This window comes from Tympanuchus pallidicinctus, unplaced genomic scaffold, assembly GCF_026119805.1.
Source record: "Tympanuchus pallidicinctus isolate F22 unplaced genomic scaffold, pur_lepc_1.0 scaffold3, whole genome shotgun sequence".
Classification (NCBI taxonomy): Eukaryota; Metazoa; Chordata; class Aves; order Galliformes; family Phasianidae; genus Tympanuchus; species Tympanuchus pallidicinctus.
In genome coordinates, this window is record NW_026294747.1 from 100,703,216 (window position 1) to 100,721,046 (window position 17,831).

At 40.2% G+C, this 17,831-nt stretch overlaps 1 protein-coding gene across 6 annotated transcripts in view; it reads left to right on the top strand.

Moving 5' to 3' along the window:
• FYCO1 (FYVE and coiled-coil domain autophagy adaptor 1) overlaps positions 1-17,831 on the top strand; it is a 34,054-nt gene that overhangs the window by 8,009 nt on the left and 8,214 nt on the right. For 5 of the 6 annotated variants that reach the window (XM_052694202.1, XM_052694207.1, XM_052694208.1 and 2 more), the window contains exons 2-14: positions 351-536; positions 2,070-2,176; positions 3,219-3,344; positions 5,400-5,506; positions 6,368-6,511; positions 6,994-7,087; positions 7,738-10,368; positions 11,206-11,298; positions 12,284-12,402; positions 13,754-13,921; positions 14,348-14,497; positions 15,006-15,196; positions 15,538-15,682. In XM_052694202.1, coding sequence (XP_052550162.1) covers positions 482-536; positions 2,070-2,176; positions 3,219-3,344; positions 5,400-5,506; positions 6,368-6,511; positions 6,994-7,087; positions 7,738-10,368; positions 11,206-11,298; positions 12,284-12,402; positions 13,754-13,921; positions 14,348-14,497; positions 15,006-15,196; positions 15,538-15,682 — 4,130 coding nt within the window. In that variant the 5' untranslated portion in view covers positions 351-481. The remainder of the gene's footprint in view (positions 1-350; positions 537-2,069; positions 2,177-3,218; positions 3,345-5,399; positions 5,507-6,367; positions 6,512-6,993; positions 7,088-7,737; positions 10,369-11,205; positions 11,299-12,283; positions 12,403-13,753; positions 13,922-14,347; positions 14,498-15,005; positions 15,197-15,537; positions 15,683-17,831) is intronic. The other variant, XM_052694206.1, reaches the window with a different exon arrangement.

A 17,831-nucleotide genomic window follows, 5' to 3' on the forward strand; every position in this document is an offset into this window, starting at 1 on the left:
TTCTGCAGGCTGTAGGGAAGGTCAGGCAGAGGATTTTTGCAGGGAAAGTCCCGTGTCATCAGAACCTTCCTCAGGGTCACGAGATCAGTTGTGTGAAATGCCAGCCTGATCTGAGCTATAGGACTGTGTTGTAACTCCAACGAGAGAAAACTGCTCTCTGAGGTTTGCTCAGTAGTTTTGAAAGATGGAAACAGAAATAACTGAAAAGGAAAGTGAAATCTAGAAAGAAATAGAGAGGAGGTTCCTGAAAAACAGTTGACACTCTGAGAATGTATTCCTAAATGGGATTTAAATTCCAAAACATCTCTGTTCTGGTCATTTGAGGTGATAAAGTCTTGCATTTTTTACAGAATTGCAGGTGTCACAGAGAAGAATAATCGTCATCAGCCCCAGTGATCATCAAGAATATGAACTTTGCTGTTGTTATCTAGATGGAAGAGAAGATTAACAGCCCAGAAGGGGAACCCTTTTGGTTTTCAAGATGGAGGCAGCTACTGGTGAAAGCCAACTGCAGCGAATTATCAGGGACTTGCAAGGTATACTGACATAGTGAAACATCCTCCGTGTTTTAGGTAACAGAGCAGCTGTGTTTTTGATTGCATAGTGCTTCTGTGCAGCAGTTGCAACAGCGCAGTCATGGTTTGCTAGGTGCTCATTATAGTTGTGACTGATGTTTTGTGAGAGAGGTGCTGTACCGTTTTCAAAATCCTAAATTCTGGAGTTCTGCATATTTAAATAAACAAGCTTATAAATAAGCCTTACAATTACAAAAAAAAAAAAAAAGTTTGCAGAGTGAAATTAAAATTATTCTGTTGTGTGGTGTGAGCTAGAGCATGTTTGCATGAGTAGAGCTAAGTTATAAGACTTCATGTGAGAATGAAAAGGAGGTCTGATTTTTATGCCATCCCTTGGTGGAAAGCTGGTGTTGAGTTGCTCTTCGTATGTGAGGGCTAAAAAACAAGAAGGGCAGCCCAAAGTGGGAATGGAGATCCAGAGGGAGAGTATTGCACAGCTGGATCTGCTCCATGGAGCTAGAGCTACATGCTTTCCGTGCACTTGCCTTGTCCTCTACTAGCAGCAGCCAACCTCATTTTTCTACAGCTCTACTATGGACAAAATTGGCAGCAGATCCATAACCATTTTTCTGCTATGTCTGTCTCAATCAGCTGCCTATACTGACATCTGAGTATTTTTCTTTTTCCTATGTATTAAAAATAAGGTGTAATATGCACCAAAGCTTGGAATCCGGATCTTCCTGTAGCATAAAAAGGAGATCTACATGCTTGCTAACAACAATAAATTTTAATTTGCAATGTGGATTTAATGGGATTGGGTGCCAAGGCTCAGTCAGGCATCCAAAAGGAGTACAGAGTCATGTGGACAGCACATTCAGAATCAGTAATTTCTGGTGCTGAGAAGTGAACACTTTGGGGAATAGTGCATCCAAGGACACAGCAATTTGCTTTGACTTGATGTTTCCTCACCCTCCCATGGGAGTAGGTTTTAGGTGAAGGGAGTTGCTGCATGCTTATTTTTATGTACGTTCTTTTCCCATTTGTGTTTTGTAAGCAGCACAAGCTGAACCTTCCTGAATATTGCATGGAGAAGATAAATGTGCTGACTGAACAACTGTTCTCGTTTTACTGATCCCCTTTAGCAGATTACATGCTTTGTTGTTTCTAATCAGAATTCTGTTGGCATGTGGCAATAGCAGAACCTTAACGTGCACATGAGACAGTGAAAATGTATTTCCTTCTGCTGAACAACCAGTTAGCAGTTATCTGATAGCGCTTCTTTGGTAAGTGTAAGGAAGAGGTTTTGCTCTTTTTAAGAATAAAATAGTAAGTCAGTGTGCCAGACTGACAAAACCTGAGCTCTAGTTTTTGTTATGTGCGGTATTAAATTGCAAGCACATCAGCAAGCTTTTTGCACTGTGATTAAGACATCTGAGCTGAAACTAAATACACGTGCATGATATCCAGGCGAAACACCTATTTACTCACTTGCCTATGAATTCACTGTTATATATTTCTTACATTAGTTAATCATTTTGGTGTCTTGTTTTAAAGATGCTGTGGCTGAATTAAGTAAAGAATTTAAAGAAGGAGGGGAACCAATCACAGATGACAGTGTCAACTTGCAAAAATTCTCCTACAAGCTTGAATATCTTCTACAGGTAAAAAGTTATATGTGTCATTTATAATCAACATCAAAGTGAGGCCTTATTTTCTGTTGTTGCCTCGTTAGTACTTAGGGTTTAACTGAAATGATCACAATTTTCCATTTGAGTCTTTTTTCAGGACTGCCTGACGTGTGCAGCTTATTGTATATATTTTGAGTGAGAGCAAATAATTGTAATCAAAAGGCAATGCTGACAGGCTGATTGAAGAATATAAGGCATTTTTCTATTGATCTGAAGGATTTGAGCTTGATTTTGAAGATGTACACTTCTAAATTATCATGAAAAAATTGTAGTAATGACATCTTGACAACATATTAATGCAAAATAAATAGTAGTAGACAGCCAATAATGCAAATACAGTGGCATCAGTAATTTACAGCATTTTTAGCAATTTCATTTGCAGAAATTCATTTTTATTGTATGCAAACGTTAATGCCAAAGGCTGATTTTTAATCTGAAATGCTGCTTTTGGGCTAAAATGTCAGTAAAAGGGGACATTGCTGGGCAAGGTAAAATTAAGTTAGCACTGTCTGTGTACACATACGCTGTAATCGTGCCATGCTAATCTAGCCTTGATCTAGGCAAGGTAGTTCTAATTGGGTTGAGAGGCTTCAGCAGGTGCTGAAGAAAACCCTTGGGATTCGAATGCTCCAAGCTGTGGTCTGTACCCTCAGCACATCACTGCTCTGAGTGTGGTTTCACAGCCTGTTCAGGTAGGTGCATGTGTCGTATTGCCACACTTGATTGAAGGGCTCTCAGCAACTGACTGTCATTTCCTTGCCCTTGAACACCTCCTAAAACTGCTGCTAAACTTAATTTGAACAATTTTTAATGGCCATTTGAATTTAAACTTAATCAAGAACTTTACTGTCTTTTACTGTCTGTAAAGCATGTTTAGTAGGCACTGGATTATATCAGTGCAGTACAGTGTTACTGTACTTTCTGAATACATTGTCTAAAGCTGAAAAGGAGCTCTGAACACAGATATTGGATTGGATTAAGTTTTGTTCATTGCTTTTTGTTTTCCTTGCTTAAGTTTGACCAGAAAGAAAAAAGCACATTGCTGGGGAACAGAAAAGACTACTGGGATTATTTCTGTGACTGTCTGGCAAAAGTCAAAGGAGCTAACGATGGAATTCGCTTTGTCAAGTCTATCACGGAAGTAAGTACGTCAGTTAATCATCACAATCCATGCTTTGTGTTTTGGTGTGTCTTTGCAGAAAGCAGAGAAATAAAATTTACTGCTTTTAACATAGGATAAAATATTTGCACTTCTTTTTTTTTTTAAAGTTCTCAGGTAAAGTATAAAAAGGCAAGGTTACATCTTTTTGGTAGAGTACCATATTTTGTAGATTAGATAATCTTTTATTTATTTGAAGACCACTTACACAAATGAATAGTTCTATTTGTGTCTGGTTGTGCCATGCCTTTTCATTAAATAAGTGTCATTTTCTCTAAAAATGAATGAACAATAAGCCAAGAGTAGAGCCTGTATCTTCAGTATACTTTAAGAAAGGACTTAGTCTAAGTGTAAGAGAGAACTACCACCATGTTTGAACATTCTTAAGACTTTCTCAGTTGGTCAGCAGAGTTAAAGAGAAATGACTGAGAGCGGAGTTTCATCTTCTGACTCAATTTTCTTCCTTTATGTCAAAAATCATGATACAATGGCTCAGGATTGTTGGCATTATTTCTTTGAGAAAGCTCACAGGAACAAGACAAAAACTTTTATCTTTATTAGAAATAGTAATAAAAGTGTAATTTTCTAACAGCCACATTACATCGTCAGCTCAGTCATTGGGTGAAATAAATGCTGTGAGAAGCTTTCTATGCTGATTCTGTCTTTAGAATCGTTTGAGAGAGAACTTTCCTTCTGGGGAAAAGAAGTGGTGGTGCAGCCCTGTCCTGACACTCAGTTCTTTTATCTGTAAGCAGTGCTAACTTGTATTAGCAAGTTACTATTCACAACATGTTTACCAATTCTCTCAACAATTCCACCATAGTATCATCTCCAAATAATGTTATCTTGAGTCATATGAAAGAGAGCCATAGTACTGCAGAAGAGGCTTTGTATTCCCTGCATTTCTTATTTCTCACAGAATCACAGAGTTGTAGGGATTGGAAGGGACCTCTAGAAAACCTCCTGCTAAGTCCAGCCCCCTGCTAAACGATGTCACCTACAGTACATTGCACAGCAGTGTGTCCAGATGGATCTTGAATATCCCTAGAGAAAGAGACTCCACAGCCTGTCTGGGCAGCCTGTTCCAGTGCTCTGTCACTCTCATGTTAAAGTTCTTCCTTGTGTTTGTATGGAAGGGGAAGTGTTCCAGTTTCTGCGTGTTGCCTCTTGTTTTATTATTGCACACAATCCAAAAAAGTCTACTCCCATCAATTTGACTGCTGCACTTTTGGTATTTATAAACAGTGATGAGATCCCATCTCAGCCTTCTCTCCAGGCATTGATTTTGCCTAAATGATATTTGACCAGCTTCTCCTCAGCCTCCTCTTTTTCTCTGATCATGTGCATTCACTCTAGTATTTCCATGCCTAAAAAATAATTGCTGTTCAAATTGATAAACCAATGAGAATAAGAAAAGTATTCTTCCAATGGCTTCTGGTGTTGGGGTTTAGTTTTGTTTTTGTTGTTTTTTTTTTAATTCTTCTTAAGAGATTCACTGAATGCAGATGCTCTTGGTCTGACAAATCAGATCTTATCAATTTAAGGGCTAAGTATTAATAAAGAATTTGTGCATTTGGGAGGTTATTGTATCCATGGGTATATGCATCTTGGTTCTATGGCTAGACTGGCTGTAAGGCTCTTCCAGCTGTGGCCATACACACCTTAAATTACTTGAGCAGTCACTTCCAGATGTGGTACGCACACTCAGATTTTGCCTTATATCAGGAACTGCCCTTAGCATAGTCTGTATTCATGTACTTGGAATGTTAGAAGATTTTGTTGCTCTTGTGATGTTTTGACATTATAAAATGGACAACTGCTGATTGCAGTTATAAATCTGTCATTCAAAAAAGATTTGTCCCAATGACAGTACTGGGAGAATGTATCTATCAGTGGCACTTCTTGTTACTTCCTTCACAACTAGTGGCTTGTTGTGTCTTTTTTGAGTATGTATGTATGTAGACTGTCTTCATCATGCCTCCCTACATGATTGCAACCAATATTCAGGTGTTTTTCTCTGTGGTTTCTCTCTTCCAGCTCCGAACATCTCTTGGGAAAGGAAGAGCATTTCTGCGTTACTCCCTCGTTCATCAAAGGCTTGCAGATACCTTACAGCAGTGTTTTATGAACACCAAGGTGACCAGGTGAACAGAAGAGTAGCTTGCTAACTGATAACTGTTTGCTCACTGTGAACGAGCAACATGACCAGGCAGCTACTGAGAGAAATTGAAACCTTTCCAAATGGTTAGCTTACAGGACTGGTAATAGGATACACAGGATAATAGACCTTCTAGCCTGGGTCACTGGCTCATACTTATCTTAGACTGGTAAATACTGAAAGTTGTTACAACTGAATGCTTGTAAAGTGGATGGTGTAGATGCATCTATATGTGGGCTTTGAAGATGACATTTTTATAAGCATTGAAGATCCTTGGCTGGATCTTCTGTACTGTATATCATAAGGGAGGATTAATTTGCTAGCGTTGCACAAAGCTTCAGGAAGCATTTGCACATATTCCTGGCTTGTCAGACAGAGGAGCAGCTTGCTCCAGCCAACAAACACCAAAGACAACTTATAGTTAATTGGAAGGGACACTTGCAAGGCTTTTAGAAAAAGCCATCTCAGTGTATTTAACTTTGTAAGCTGTTTTCTGTCCTTTATCCTTGACATATTGTGTACTTTATGTATTTAGTGTGATTATCCATTGTATAGTAAGTATTTTGTCTTGTCAGTGTTTTGCCCAAGCACTAGGGCAAAAAGTGTTTTGTACAGGGACTCCTTTAGTGATATTTCTGTGAGCTTCATTCAATCTGTTTGGTTTCATTTGTACCAAAGGATTGCTTTCAGTTTATACTTAAAGTATCATGCCAGTTTTTTCTGGGTATGAGTGAATAGATGATGTTTTTGTTTTTGTTGTGTTTTTGTTTTTTTTGCAAGTGAAACTGCTGCTTCTTTTTTATGTATGAATAAATACTACTTCTGTTTTTTTGTGTTTGTTTTCAAGTGACTGGTACTATGCACGAAGCCCATTTCTGAATCCCAAAATGAGTTCTGACATTGTGGGTCAGCTCTATGAGCTCACTGATGTTCAGTTTGACTTGGCATCACGAGGCTATGATTTAGATGCTGCTTGGCCAGCATTTGCCAGGTAAGATAACAACACATTGTCATCTTCTGCTTTTAAATGTAGGAAAGATGTGTTGGAGCAGGTATATGCTTTCTCTATGTAATTAGTCAATGACCAAACCGGTATTTTTTCCAGACCAGAGGAAAGTATAAAAACTTGTAGATTTAATCCAGATTCATGCCTATTAGTGGAAGTTTTCTGGGGCTGCGTGCTGCCACCATCTGGTTGAGCATCTACCACACTGTAGTACAGTTTCACAAAGCTAAGTTGCACTGATTCATGTGAATATGGAAAGCCACAGCTCCAACCTCATAATCCTTTGTAGGTGCTTTCGACATTCCTGTTTTGTTTTCCATCAGCTTCAGTGGTTTTTAGCCCAGACAACAGGCACAGTTGTGAGTGGTAGTTATAACTAGACAAGTCCTACACACAGCAGTAGAAAGATGTGTACATATGATGTCTGTAGTCTTCTCTTACATATTGTATCTCCGTGTGATCAACAGGAGGACGCTGTCCTCACTTGGATCTTCAGCATACTTATGGAAGCCCCCAAGTCGCAGTTCCAGCATGAGCAGCTTAGTGAGCAATTACTTGCAGGTAAGCAAAATACAAGTAAATGTGTGGCGAAGAAAATCTTTAAATAATGGCATTATTCCAAAGAGATTGGAGGCTTTATGATAATTATGCTCATAATGGTAATCTACAGTACTTTAAATAAAGAGTACTTTAAATAAAAGCCAATTAAAATCAGCCCAGTAGCTGATTCAAATGCATGCCAATCTTGTAGATGAAAAAAATAGATACATTCAGAAGGCAACATAAAGATAGGTATGTTTTCATTCATTTTATGTGAAAACATACCTTTTCTCCTATAAGTTGATGTCTTGTAGTTTTATGAATCCAGCACAGAAGGTCACTGTGCATTAAGAGCCTGAATTTGCTATCACTTGAACACAGCATGTGTAATTCCTCTTGAAGCTGGCAGGTCTACATTTTTTTTTTCTGGGTTAAATTTCATTGCAAACTTACCTTACACTAACAAATGGAAATAATTTTTAAAAATTGGGTGTTCAGATGTTAAGGTGCTGCATACTATTACAATGCCTCCTCAGTGTTCTTATCATCACCAAAAAACAAAAGCAAAAAGTTAAGTCATCCTGATTTCTGGAATGTTTGAGTCTTTTTCTTTGAAAAATGCAGCTCTGATTCAAGTTATAAAGTCTTTTTTTCACATTCTGCTTGTTTAGGCTCCAGAGTTTCCCTCCAGCCCGGATGCAAATAACTCACTAAATGCTGAACACTTTGAGGGCTTTGAAGAGATGCGTGTAGAACTTGACCAGGCTGAGCTAAGGCAGAAGGAACTTCAGAGAAGTATTCACCAGCTAGAATTGGAAAACCAGGAGCTCCAGGCAGCTGTCAGCCTTCAGAAAGAACAGTTGCAGCTGGAAAAAGAGAAGAGCAATAACTACAGTGAGGAGAACTCCCGGCTGACAAAGATGATCACAGAGTTACAGAAGCAGTGTGAGGTTTCACACTCCACTCAAAGCACTGTTCATGACCTGCAGAAATGCCTTCAATCGCTGGAACTGAATGCCGTGGAGCAGCAGAAGGAATATTCAACAAAGCTGGCGCAGTTGGCAACCAGTAAGGAGGATTATGCCTCAAGACTGCAGCTGTTGAATGAGGAGTTGGAGGTCTGTAGGGCTTTAGTTGCTATGAAGGAGCTTTGCATCGATGAGCTTAAAGCAAAGCTAAGTTCCACAGAACAGAAGAATCTCAACCTCCTTGCAAAAGTTGATGCTGCCTTAGAGGAAAAAGGACAGCAAGCTATGGCCCAGTGTGACTCTGCCCTACAGATACAGGCATTATTAGAGAAGCTTCAGCAGACAGAAAAGGAAAAGGCAGAGATGCAAATACTCAGTGATGAACACACATGTCAGCTGAAAACTGCAAAAGAACAGCTGCAGCTGAAAGAAGAGGCACAGAAGGAACTGGAGTGCAGATATAATCGCCTTGCTGCTGATTCCAGAGAAGAGAGTGAAAAGCTGCTGAGGAGCATGGAAACCATGGAAAAGGAAATGGATGCACTTCAGAAGGCTCTGACCCTGAAAGAAAAGGAGATGGCTGAGCTCCAGACCCAGGTAATGGGGTCGCTGGCTCAGGTGGGGTCACTGGAAAAAGATCTTGAGGAGGCAAGGAAAGAAAAAGAGAAACTCAAGGAGGAGTATGGTAAGATGGAAGAGGCACTTAAGGAGAAAGCCCAGTCACAAGCAGAAAAATTTGAACAACAGGAGGGTCGTTTAAAAAAGGTGAGTGAGACTGTGTGTAGCCTTGAGGAGCAAAAGCAGAAGCTCCTGTATGAGAAAGAGGATCTCAGACAGAAAGTCAAAGAGCTAGAGGATCAGATGAAGCAGCAAAACTCTGCAGTAAATGAAATGAGTGAGGAGAGCAGGAAGCTGAAAACTGAGAATGCAGATTTGCAGCAGTCCAAGAAGAAGATGGAAGAAAAGCTGAAAAATCTGGAAGCCTCTAAAGATTCTCTGGAAGCCGAGGTGGCCAGGCTGAGGGCCTCTGAGAAACAGCTTCAGAGTGAGATAGATGATGCCCTTGTGTCAGTTGATGAAAAAGAGAAGAAGCTTCGAAACCAGAATAAACAGCTGGATGAAGATTTGCAGAATGCCAGGAGACAAAGCCAAATTCTGGAGGAGAAATTAGAGGCTCTGCGTTCAGACTATAGAGAATTAAAGGAAAGAGAAGAGACCACCAAGGAATCTTATGCTTCACTTGAAGGACAGCTGAAGAGTGCTAAACAACACAATTTACAAGTAGAAAAAAGCTTAGACACTTTGAAGGAGAGCAAGGAGTCACTCCAGTCACAGCTTGCAGAGAAGGAAGTACAGTTACAAGGCATGGAGTGCCAATGTGAGCAGCTAAGAGAAGAAGCTGAAAGACATAGGAAGAAAGCTGAAACTCTTGAGGTAGAAAAACTCAGTGTTGAAAATACATGCCTTCAGCAGACAAAGCTTATTGAATCCCTCACATCAGAAAAGGAATCAATGGAAGAGCACCAATTACAGCAGGCAGCTTCTCTGGAGAAAGATGCAAAAGAGCTGGCCTCCAGGCTTACAGTAAGTGAAGAGCAGCTGCAAGTCAACCGAGATGAAGTGTCTAGACTGCAAACAGAACTCCTTGATGTGCGAGTCAAGCTTCAGCAGACCACTGATGAGAGAGAGCAGTTGAAAAGTGAGCTGGCAATCAAAGAACCTGTCTTGGGGGAGCAGAAAGTGCTTGTCCAGCAGCTGAAAGAGCAAATAGAGTCCCTCAACAGAAACCACGTGCAAGAACTGGTGCAGTGGAAAGAAAGAGAAGAAGTGCTGAAAAGAGAACAGGAGACAGTAGCCCTTCAAAAAACTGAGCTGGAAAATAATTTGCTGAGTCTAAAGGAAGAACTCTCCAAGGTTAAGCAGTATTTGGAAGCTGCTAGGATGGAAAATGTAGAAAACAAAGATCTCCTCCATAGGACCAACACAGATATGGCTGAACTCGGTATTCAGATTTGTGCCTTGTCCTCTGAGAAGGTGGATGCAGAAGAGCAGTTAGCCCAGGCCAAAGAGAGACTCAAGGAATTGGAAGAACAGGCAGCAGCGCAACAGGAGAAACTGAAGCATGACATTTCTAGTCTCAGACAGGAGAACAGGAGCCTACAAGAGAAACTAGAGGAGGCTCAGATATGTGTCTCAGCTGTCCCAAGTCTGCAAGCACAACTGGAGACAGCAAAGAAACAGGCACAGAGCTTTCAGGAGACCAGCCAAGAAGAGCTGTCTGCCATAAAATTTCAAATGAGCACAGAGATTCTAAATTATCAGACAAAATTCAAGGTAAATTAATGTGATTATTACAGCTGAAAGAGCTGTGCAGGATTTCCCCTGCTTTACCATCTGCTGCAGGAATCATAGGGCAAAATCCTAGGGTTTATGTTGGCCAGGCTCTGAGACTAGTGTGCAACCAGCCTTAGCCTGGGAATCTAAAAATATCTCAACATGGAATGGCCTGGCTTGAAAAGTACCTCAAAGATCATCTATATGGATGAGCTAGGATGGTGTGGAGATAATATAACTTTTGGTACAGTGTGCAGATAATTCCCTTGTCTGTTTTTGTGTTCAGTTGCTCAAGGTGGCAGCCAGGAAGACCATGGTTTTTCTTCCATAAAATCAGAAGTTAACCTTGTATATGTGAAATGACATGCCTAGTGGTTAAGGACTTTATTCTGTGTTCTGCCATTCTGAGATAGAGTCTAAGATTAATCAGTTAATCTGGGCTCTATGCATGCCACTGGTGCTATCCAGAAATCCCACCAGTTTGAGAAAATAGTGTACATTTATTTATGTTTCTTCATAAACACTTCTTAAACCTCAGTATAGAATCATGGATTCATGAGTATGATTTGGGCTACCTCACTCTTTTGAGGCCCGTTAAGCTAAGCTGCTTTTTTTGCTGACAGCTGTAATAGCCGATAGCAAGTAACATCAAAGCACAACTAGTCTGTGACCACAGAGGGTTCTGAGTCCATAAACTGGGTTTCTCCTAGCTGTATTTCATGAGTATTGCTTTTATACCATACAGGGCAGTATGGTCATGATTCAGGATTGGAAATTTTTTTAGGTGAAGTGGGGGCACTAGAGGAGTGCTAACTTCTGACTCGATCTCTCTGCTAGGCTGCCAATGAAGAATGTGGGAAACTAAAGGAGCAACTTGAGGAGCAGAAGAGACAACAGCATGCTACGGAGGAAGAGATTGCAGGTTTACAAGTAAGTGCTTGATCTGATTAAGCAAAGACAGAGATTTTTGTGTCAGAATGCATTAGTGTTAAAAAGGGAGAAAGAAGGCAACAGAAATGTGTGTGAGTCTAAGAATGTCCTTGAATAAATACAGGTGTGGCAGTCTAAAGTTTTCCATGGAAATGGAGATTATTAAAATCACAATGGTGCTTAGGACTTTTTAAAGCTAGTCAGGTTTCATGTAGGACCTGAGCATGTGCACAGTAGTTAAATGGGGGATGTGGGATTGGAAGGTCTTACACCCATTCCACACAGTCACACATTTGGATCCAACAGTTTGCAGGCTGCAAGGAGCACTGCATCAGAGAATTGATCTGACTGAGAAATAGCCCAGCTGGAAAAAAAAAAGCCATGGGATTTTTGTGATGTGTGTATTGGACAGTTGGGAGTGTCAAGTGTGAGCAAGGGATAGGGAAAGAAGGGAATTAAGGTTATTGAACCTGGCCGTGCCTGCTGGCAGGTATTGGTGAACCTACACAGTGACAGTGCTGTGTCAATACGTGCCTTGAGGACTCGGTTTGGCAGTTTTGTCTGCAGAGGCTAGCCATGAAATAAGTTCTGGGTTTTATTGTCCTTCATGTTCCATATAGCTTTAATGAACAGGACTCTTTTTCACTTCTAAGTGGTAAAAAAAAATTAATAATGGCTTATTCTTTTGCCATTATCTTTGAGAGATTTTGCTTACTATGCGGACAAAAGCTGAAATGGCAGAATAGTAAGAATTGGAGGCACTGCTTAATACCATCTTACTTTTGAGTTTATCCCATACTCAGTGTGACAGAAATAAGCAATCACTAGTACACAAATAATTTATGTCTATGTATACAGTAATATCTTAACTGGTGGCTTGGTTTTAACTGTCTCTTTCAAAGCATGATTTAAGTGTGTTGGTAGCAGTCTAATGCTTGCTGAAGTGTTGTTTTTATATGTCAGTAAATAAAACATATTTTGCTAGGCTGAAAACACAAGCTTGTCTAGAAAGCTGGATGAAGCAAGAGAGCAGCTGTCTGAATTGCAATCTGCTCGGCTGCAGAAGGAAGAGGAGGTGACATCTCTGAGAGAACTCTTGGAAAGGTGGGAGTTCTAATTCTTTTACACAAGCCATTAGCTGCTAGCTGAGTGAGGGACCAGTAAGTGAAGTGTACTGAGAATTGCTGTGGTGTATTATGTACCCCAGGTTTTATATAGGGGAAATAATGCATGGGTTCTGTGGGGAATATCAAATTGATGCTTCAGACAAGAAACACATAAATTATACAGCACACACGAATGTAAGGTTTAGGTTTTAATACTTGATTAATTTAGCTAATGATGTTAATTTATTGTTTGTCTTCCTTTATCAATCTGCAAGAAATTTCATAAACCTCTTACCTTGGAGTTTAGTTATAACATTTTTTAAAAATTTCTTTTTTTTTTTTTTTTTAAAGAAAAAATCAGCATTTTTTGACAGCTTGTTCTTCTGTCCTTTCCTTGATGCTTCAGGCTCACAGTGAGAATTATTTAAATGGGACCACATCCTGCATGTCTTATCTTAATAGCTTTTTTTGTTTCAATCATCTAAAGCAAGCTACATTTCCAAGGACATGAGTCAGTGTGATGTGGATTGTCTGGCAGTCCCAAACAGTTCTTGAGTCATGAATGCTGATGGGTTGACAAAATCCTATGTATTTATACATTTTTATAGTGGTATCATCTATTTTCATGGGAAGGCTGGTGATTCTTACCTATGATGGAAATTGTCAGTACAAAACTCAGCAAAATATTTGAATTCAACTGAATTGGCTGAGTCTGTTCAGACTAACTGGGCCCTTTGTGTTACACTGGTGAAGCATTTTTGGTCCATTGCTAGGACTAAGTACACTTAGACACTTAGAATGTCATCAAGCCACAACCTGCATTCTGCAAGGCTTTCTGGTGACACTTCTTACCACTGCCTGTGAGCAAACTTAGGTCTCATAACCTTATGGTTTTTAATTATTCTGTATTTGAAGAACATCTTGAGAAACTGTTTTGCTTTTCTTTTGTGAACAAGAAGGCTACAGAGGGGTGTTAAACGCTTTTTTGAGTGCAACCTGCAAATGCTGGGCACTCTGTGTCTGTAGGACTTTGTCTCTTTCACTCAGCTTGCAGCTGCTAATGACTAATGTTAGTTTCAAAGGAGACTGATTTTGTTCCCAGTGTAGCAGCCATTGTAATGTCTGCTATAAGCAGAGCATCCAAGAAATTACTGATTGCTGACTGTGTTCACTGGATAACAAATCTGTGTGCACTGTCAGTGATGCAGAAAACTGGGAACATTCTGGTTAGGTATAAAAAAAAAAATGTGTGTGCTGAGAACAATTTCATTGATACCACATTCCACGGGAAAGTCTTGAATGCACCCAAACTAATGAAAAGATTTTTAATCACCTTTATATTTGATCAGGACCCAAAAGGAAGCGGATGAAGCAAAAAAGCAGGCCCTGGATTATAGTGAGAAACTCAGCAAGGTGGCAGCAGACAAAGACAGCAATGACCAGAAGTTGTTTGCTGAGCTGGATGACCTGACAAGAACAAAACAGTTCCTTGAAGAACGTTTAATAGAACTCATCAGGTTGGCATAAAAACAAGCATCAAGCAGAAGTTAAAATCCTAGCTTAGGATTATAAGGGATACTGCCTAGGTGGTTCACTCTTGTATTCCTGATCTGAAGATGGAGGTAATAGCCAAGATCATAAGAAGATTAAATTTTACATTTCCTTAACAAAGTCAAAAATATAACAAGAGTGCAATCTCCTTCTTAATTTCCTGTCTGTTTGCAAAAGCATGTAATTCTCTGCATGACATGTACTTTTTCCTCCATTCCCAACAATTTCAATAGGTTTCTTGATCTATCTTCGTTCCTGGAAGTTTCTCAGAAATTACAGAAAAAGCAATTTTTGGTGATGAAGCTTCAGTGGCATTCAAATTGAGGTTAGTTAACAGTAAACGAGCATGAATAATTGATATGCTTTTCATTTCTGTAACTGTCTCTCTGTAGAGATAAGGATGCTTTGTGGCAAAAATCAGATGCTCTGGAGTTCCAGCAGAAGCTTAGTGCAGAGCAGAAGTGGCAGGGTGACACAGAGGTTAACCACTGCCTGGACTGCCAGAGGGAGTTCTCGTGGATGGTGCGCCGGCACCACTGCAGGTCAGTTTGCTGAACTCTGTTCAAAACCAAAATCCACTATGAGCATTTACACTGATGGAATACTTCTTGAAATTCGTAGTTCATTTGTCAAAATCATTGATAGGAGTTGTGTCAGAGCCTGAAAGAGCACAAGTCTGTGAAGGGCTGAGGCATTACTGGAAATGTCTCTATTGGGAACATTCAGTAGTGGTTAGTGAACAGTGAAGTGATTTCTAATTAACAACTTTCAAATTGGTCGTTTCTAGTAAAACCTGTGAGATCTGCAAGTGTTTTTACCAGCACCCGTTGGTGATCTAAATGACTTTGAAAAACAAAACTGTGACAACTTCGTAAATGTGAAGTGCGCAGAAAACAGCATGGTCTGTATTATGACCTCTGCTTTGGAGGTGACATTTGGGCTTTTCCAGAGAGTGAGACCATTATGACAAAGCCCCAAGCTGTGTCATGTCAATGTGTTCCACCTGTATGTGGTACTATTCTAACACCCTTGGCTTTGAATAATTCCTAGAATGTGCGGTCGCATTTTCTGCTACTATTGCTGCAACAACTACATGGTGACAAAACCTGGTGGGAGAAAGGAGCGTTGCTGCAAGGCCTGCTTTAATAAGCCCAGAGTGATTGTGGACAATGCAGATGACTCTGGATCTAGTGCCAACCAGGAAGGATCCCCAGGCTCACTGGAGTCACCAGTGTCACCAGGTGAGAGGGCTATTAGTGTGCTTTTTGCATGCCACAAGTAGGTGGGTGCCTTAGACATTCTCTGCGTGGTCACCTCGGTTCCAGGGACCTTCATATTCATGGACTGTTTTCCATATTAAATTGTTCCCATCACTGTGTTTGAATGGTACTGACAGAATTCTGTATGTATGTTAAACACGTGTCTGTCTGCCTGAGGATTACAGTTGGTTCTTGGTAGTTTCCTAATGCTTCTGCAAAGACAGAGGGATGGCCTAGTCTTACCCTTAAGGATTTAGGTTGCTTTTTGTTTTCTAAACTAGTTAATATTACTAATGTTTCTTTCATGTCCTTTTACGGCACAGTTGCAGGCGAAGCCTCTAAACCACCAGATGATGCAGCATTTGATATAATCACTGATGAGGAGCTGTGCCAAGTACAAGAATCAGACTCGTTCCACAGTGAAAGTCAGATGGATAGAGATTCTCTGGATCAAAGCGTGACAGATCTGTGAGTAAACACTGTTTTGTGGAGAGGGAGCTCTTCTGAATTTTGCTTGTTAGGTTCTTTTAACCATTCAGTATAGGTAGCCAACCTCTGCAAAAGGAGAAGACACATCTGTGCTCAGTCACATGTTCACTACACAAGATAACTGTGAGCCATTTGTGCAGTCAGCATCAAATCTAGCAAATCCAGACAGCTCCACCATAGCCTTCCAGCTTTCTCCACAGCACAAAGGAGTAGTCCCAGGTCTGTGCTCTCCCAGACCAGCTATCACCATTAAAATCAGTGTGCAGGCTGCCAAAGGTTGCTGGTTGTTCACACCTGATTTATAGTAAGAGCTAAATGATTCTGTCGGATTCACAGATTCACTGGTGCTTATTATAAAGAGAACAAGAAGGGAAGGGAAATAAGTACATATCTGTTCTTTTTGTGACACTCTTCACTGAATCGAGTGTGAAATAATTGGTCTGTCTCTATAGGGTTCCTAAATACTTAAAAGATATTGCTTACAGAGAAGAAAAAGAACTGGAAATGTGCAGCTAAATCTGGCAGAGGTTCTTTTTTTTTTTCCCTCCATAAGAAAATTAGAGTAAACACAGCTTTCAGAAAGTTTTTTTTACATCTGTTTCTACATAAGTTAGCAGCAAAGAGAATTTAAGACCATCTGGATATCTGAATACTTGGTCTGAAAAGTACACTGTAGTACTATAGCTTGATGTATGTCCATGCTTATATAAAGCTATTGTTCAACTATTTTCAAACGTTCTCCAAAAATTTCATTTTGTATAATGCATCATCTTTCCAAACAGTAATTTTTGCCAATACGTGTTTCTTGAAAAAGCTACAATTGTTATATATCTGAGCAGGGGGGAAATAGAGCAATTTCACCTAATTTTGTACTTCTTTTGCTTCTGAGAGGAAAAGCAGCTTGTTTTGAAAGCAAATACCTCACAGCTGAAATCAGATAGGATTACATGTAGAGCTGGCTGTAATCTCAGTGACCCTAGACAACACAGTATTTAGGATCTCAGGGATAGAGGCTTGCCCGTATTTCTAGTACTGATTGTGATAATCATTGTTGCTACTTCCTGCTGGGGATGGGGCTGAAAAGCACCCCGATAGTCCCAAGTTGCTTATTTTGAAATCTATTTTCTGAACTTCTTGCAAACACTGTATTTGTCTAATGATTGACAGCTGTCTTAATCAGAGTCTTGCCAAGCTTCTTCCGTATCACAACAATGAAAAGATCTTGAATGATTTTGCACACTGTCTCTTGGTGTACAGAGATATCCCTTTACTTTGATAATTTCCTAGCTTGCTTTCTCTGGTTCTCTGTTGCTTTCAGTCTTACATACAGAGTTTGGCAGTTGTAAGGCAGGGAAGGGCACTTTTTGTGTGTGGGGGGGGTGGTTTTTTTCCTTCATACTAGATGTAGCATAGTTAAATCCTAAAAATTCTGAGAAATAGCTGGGATTTCCTGCATACCAATGTGTGGGTCACTCACAGCATGTAGTGGCAGATCTTCAGGTCTTCATTCTTTTTCCTCAGCTGTCTGCATGTCACTTTCACATGCCCAGCTATGTCATGGGTCTGCCGTGGCCCCTCTGCCCACTTCTGCCCATGTGTACTCCTTCATACAAGGATTCTTGTGTACTCTGTCTCAAACTCAGAGAGCTCCATATCCTCCATGCTTCATCCCAGATCATTCTCTTCCAAGTCAGTGCACCCAAGTCAGTGCATCCATTCTTCTAACCCTTCGCTGTACTAAGTGTTATTTTTTTCTTTTCTTTTTGATGGGCTGGAAGGGAAGGTAGATAACTAGTTTAGACTTCCTGGCTGGGATCTGACCTGCTTGCTAGCAGCAAGCCCAGTAAATCATTTATGCATTCCATGATAACGTCTTCACTTTTTGTCTTGGCATTAGAGGCATTCACAGAGGTGATTCCTGGACTAAGCAGCAGTGAGGAGGCTTTGCATATTTTCCACTCTCCATTTCAGGTTTCTGATTTTCAAATAATTCAGTAAGATTCTGACTTTGGTTGACTAAATTTCTTTCCTGAAGTCACTGCACTACTGACAGCAGACAGCTTATGACTTTTTGCTGCTCAGCTACGTGAAACCAGCCACTCAGGCACTTAAGCTGCAGCTATCAGAG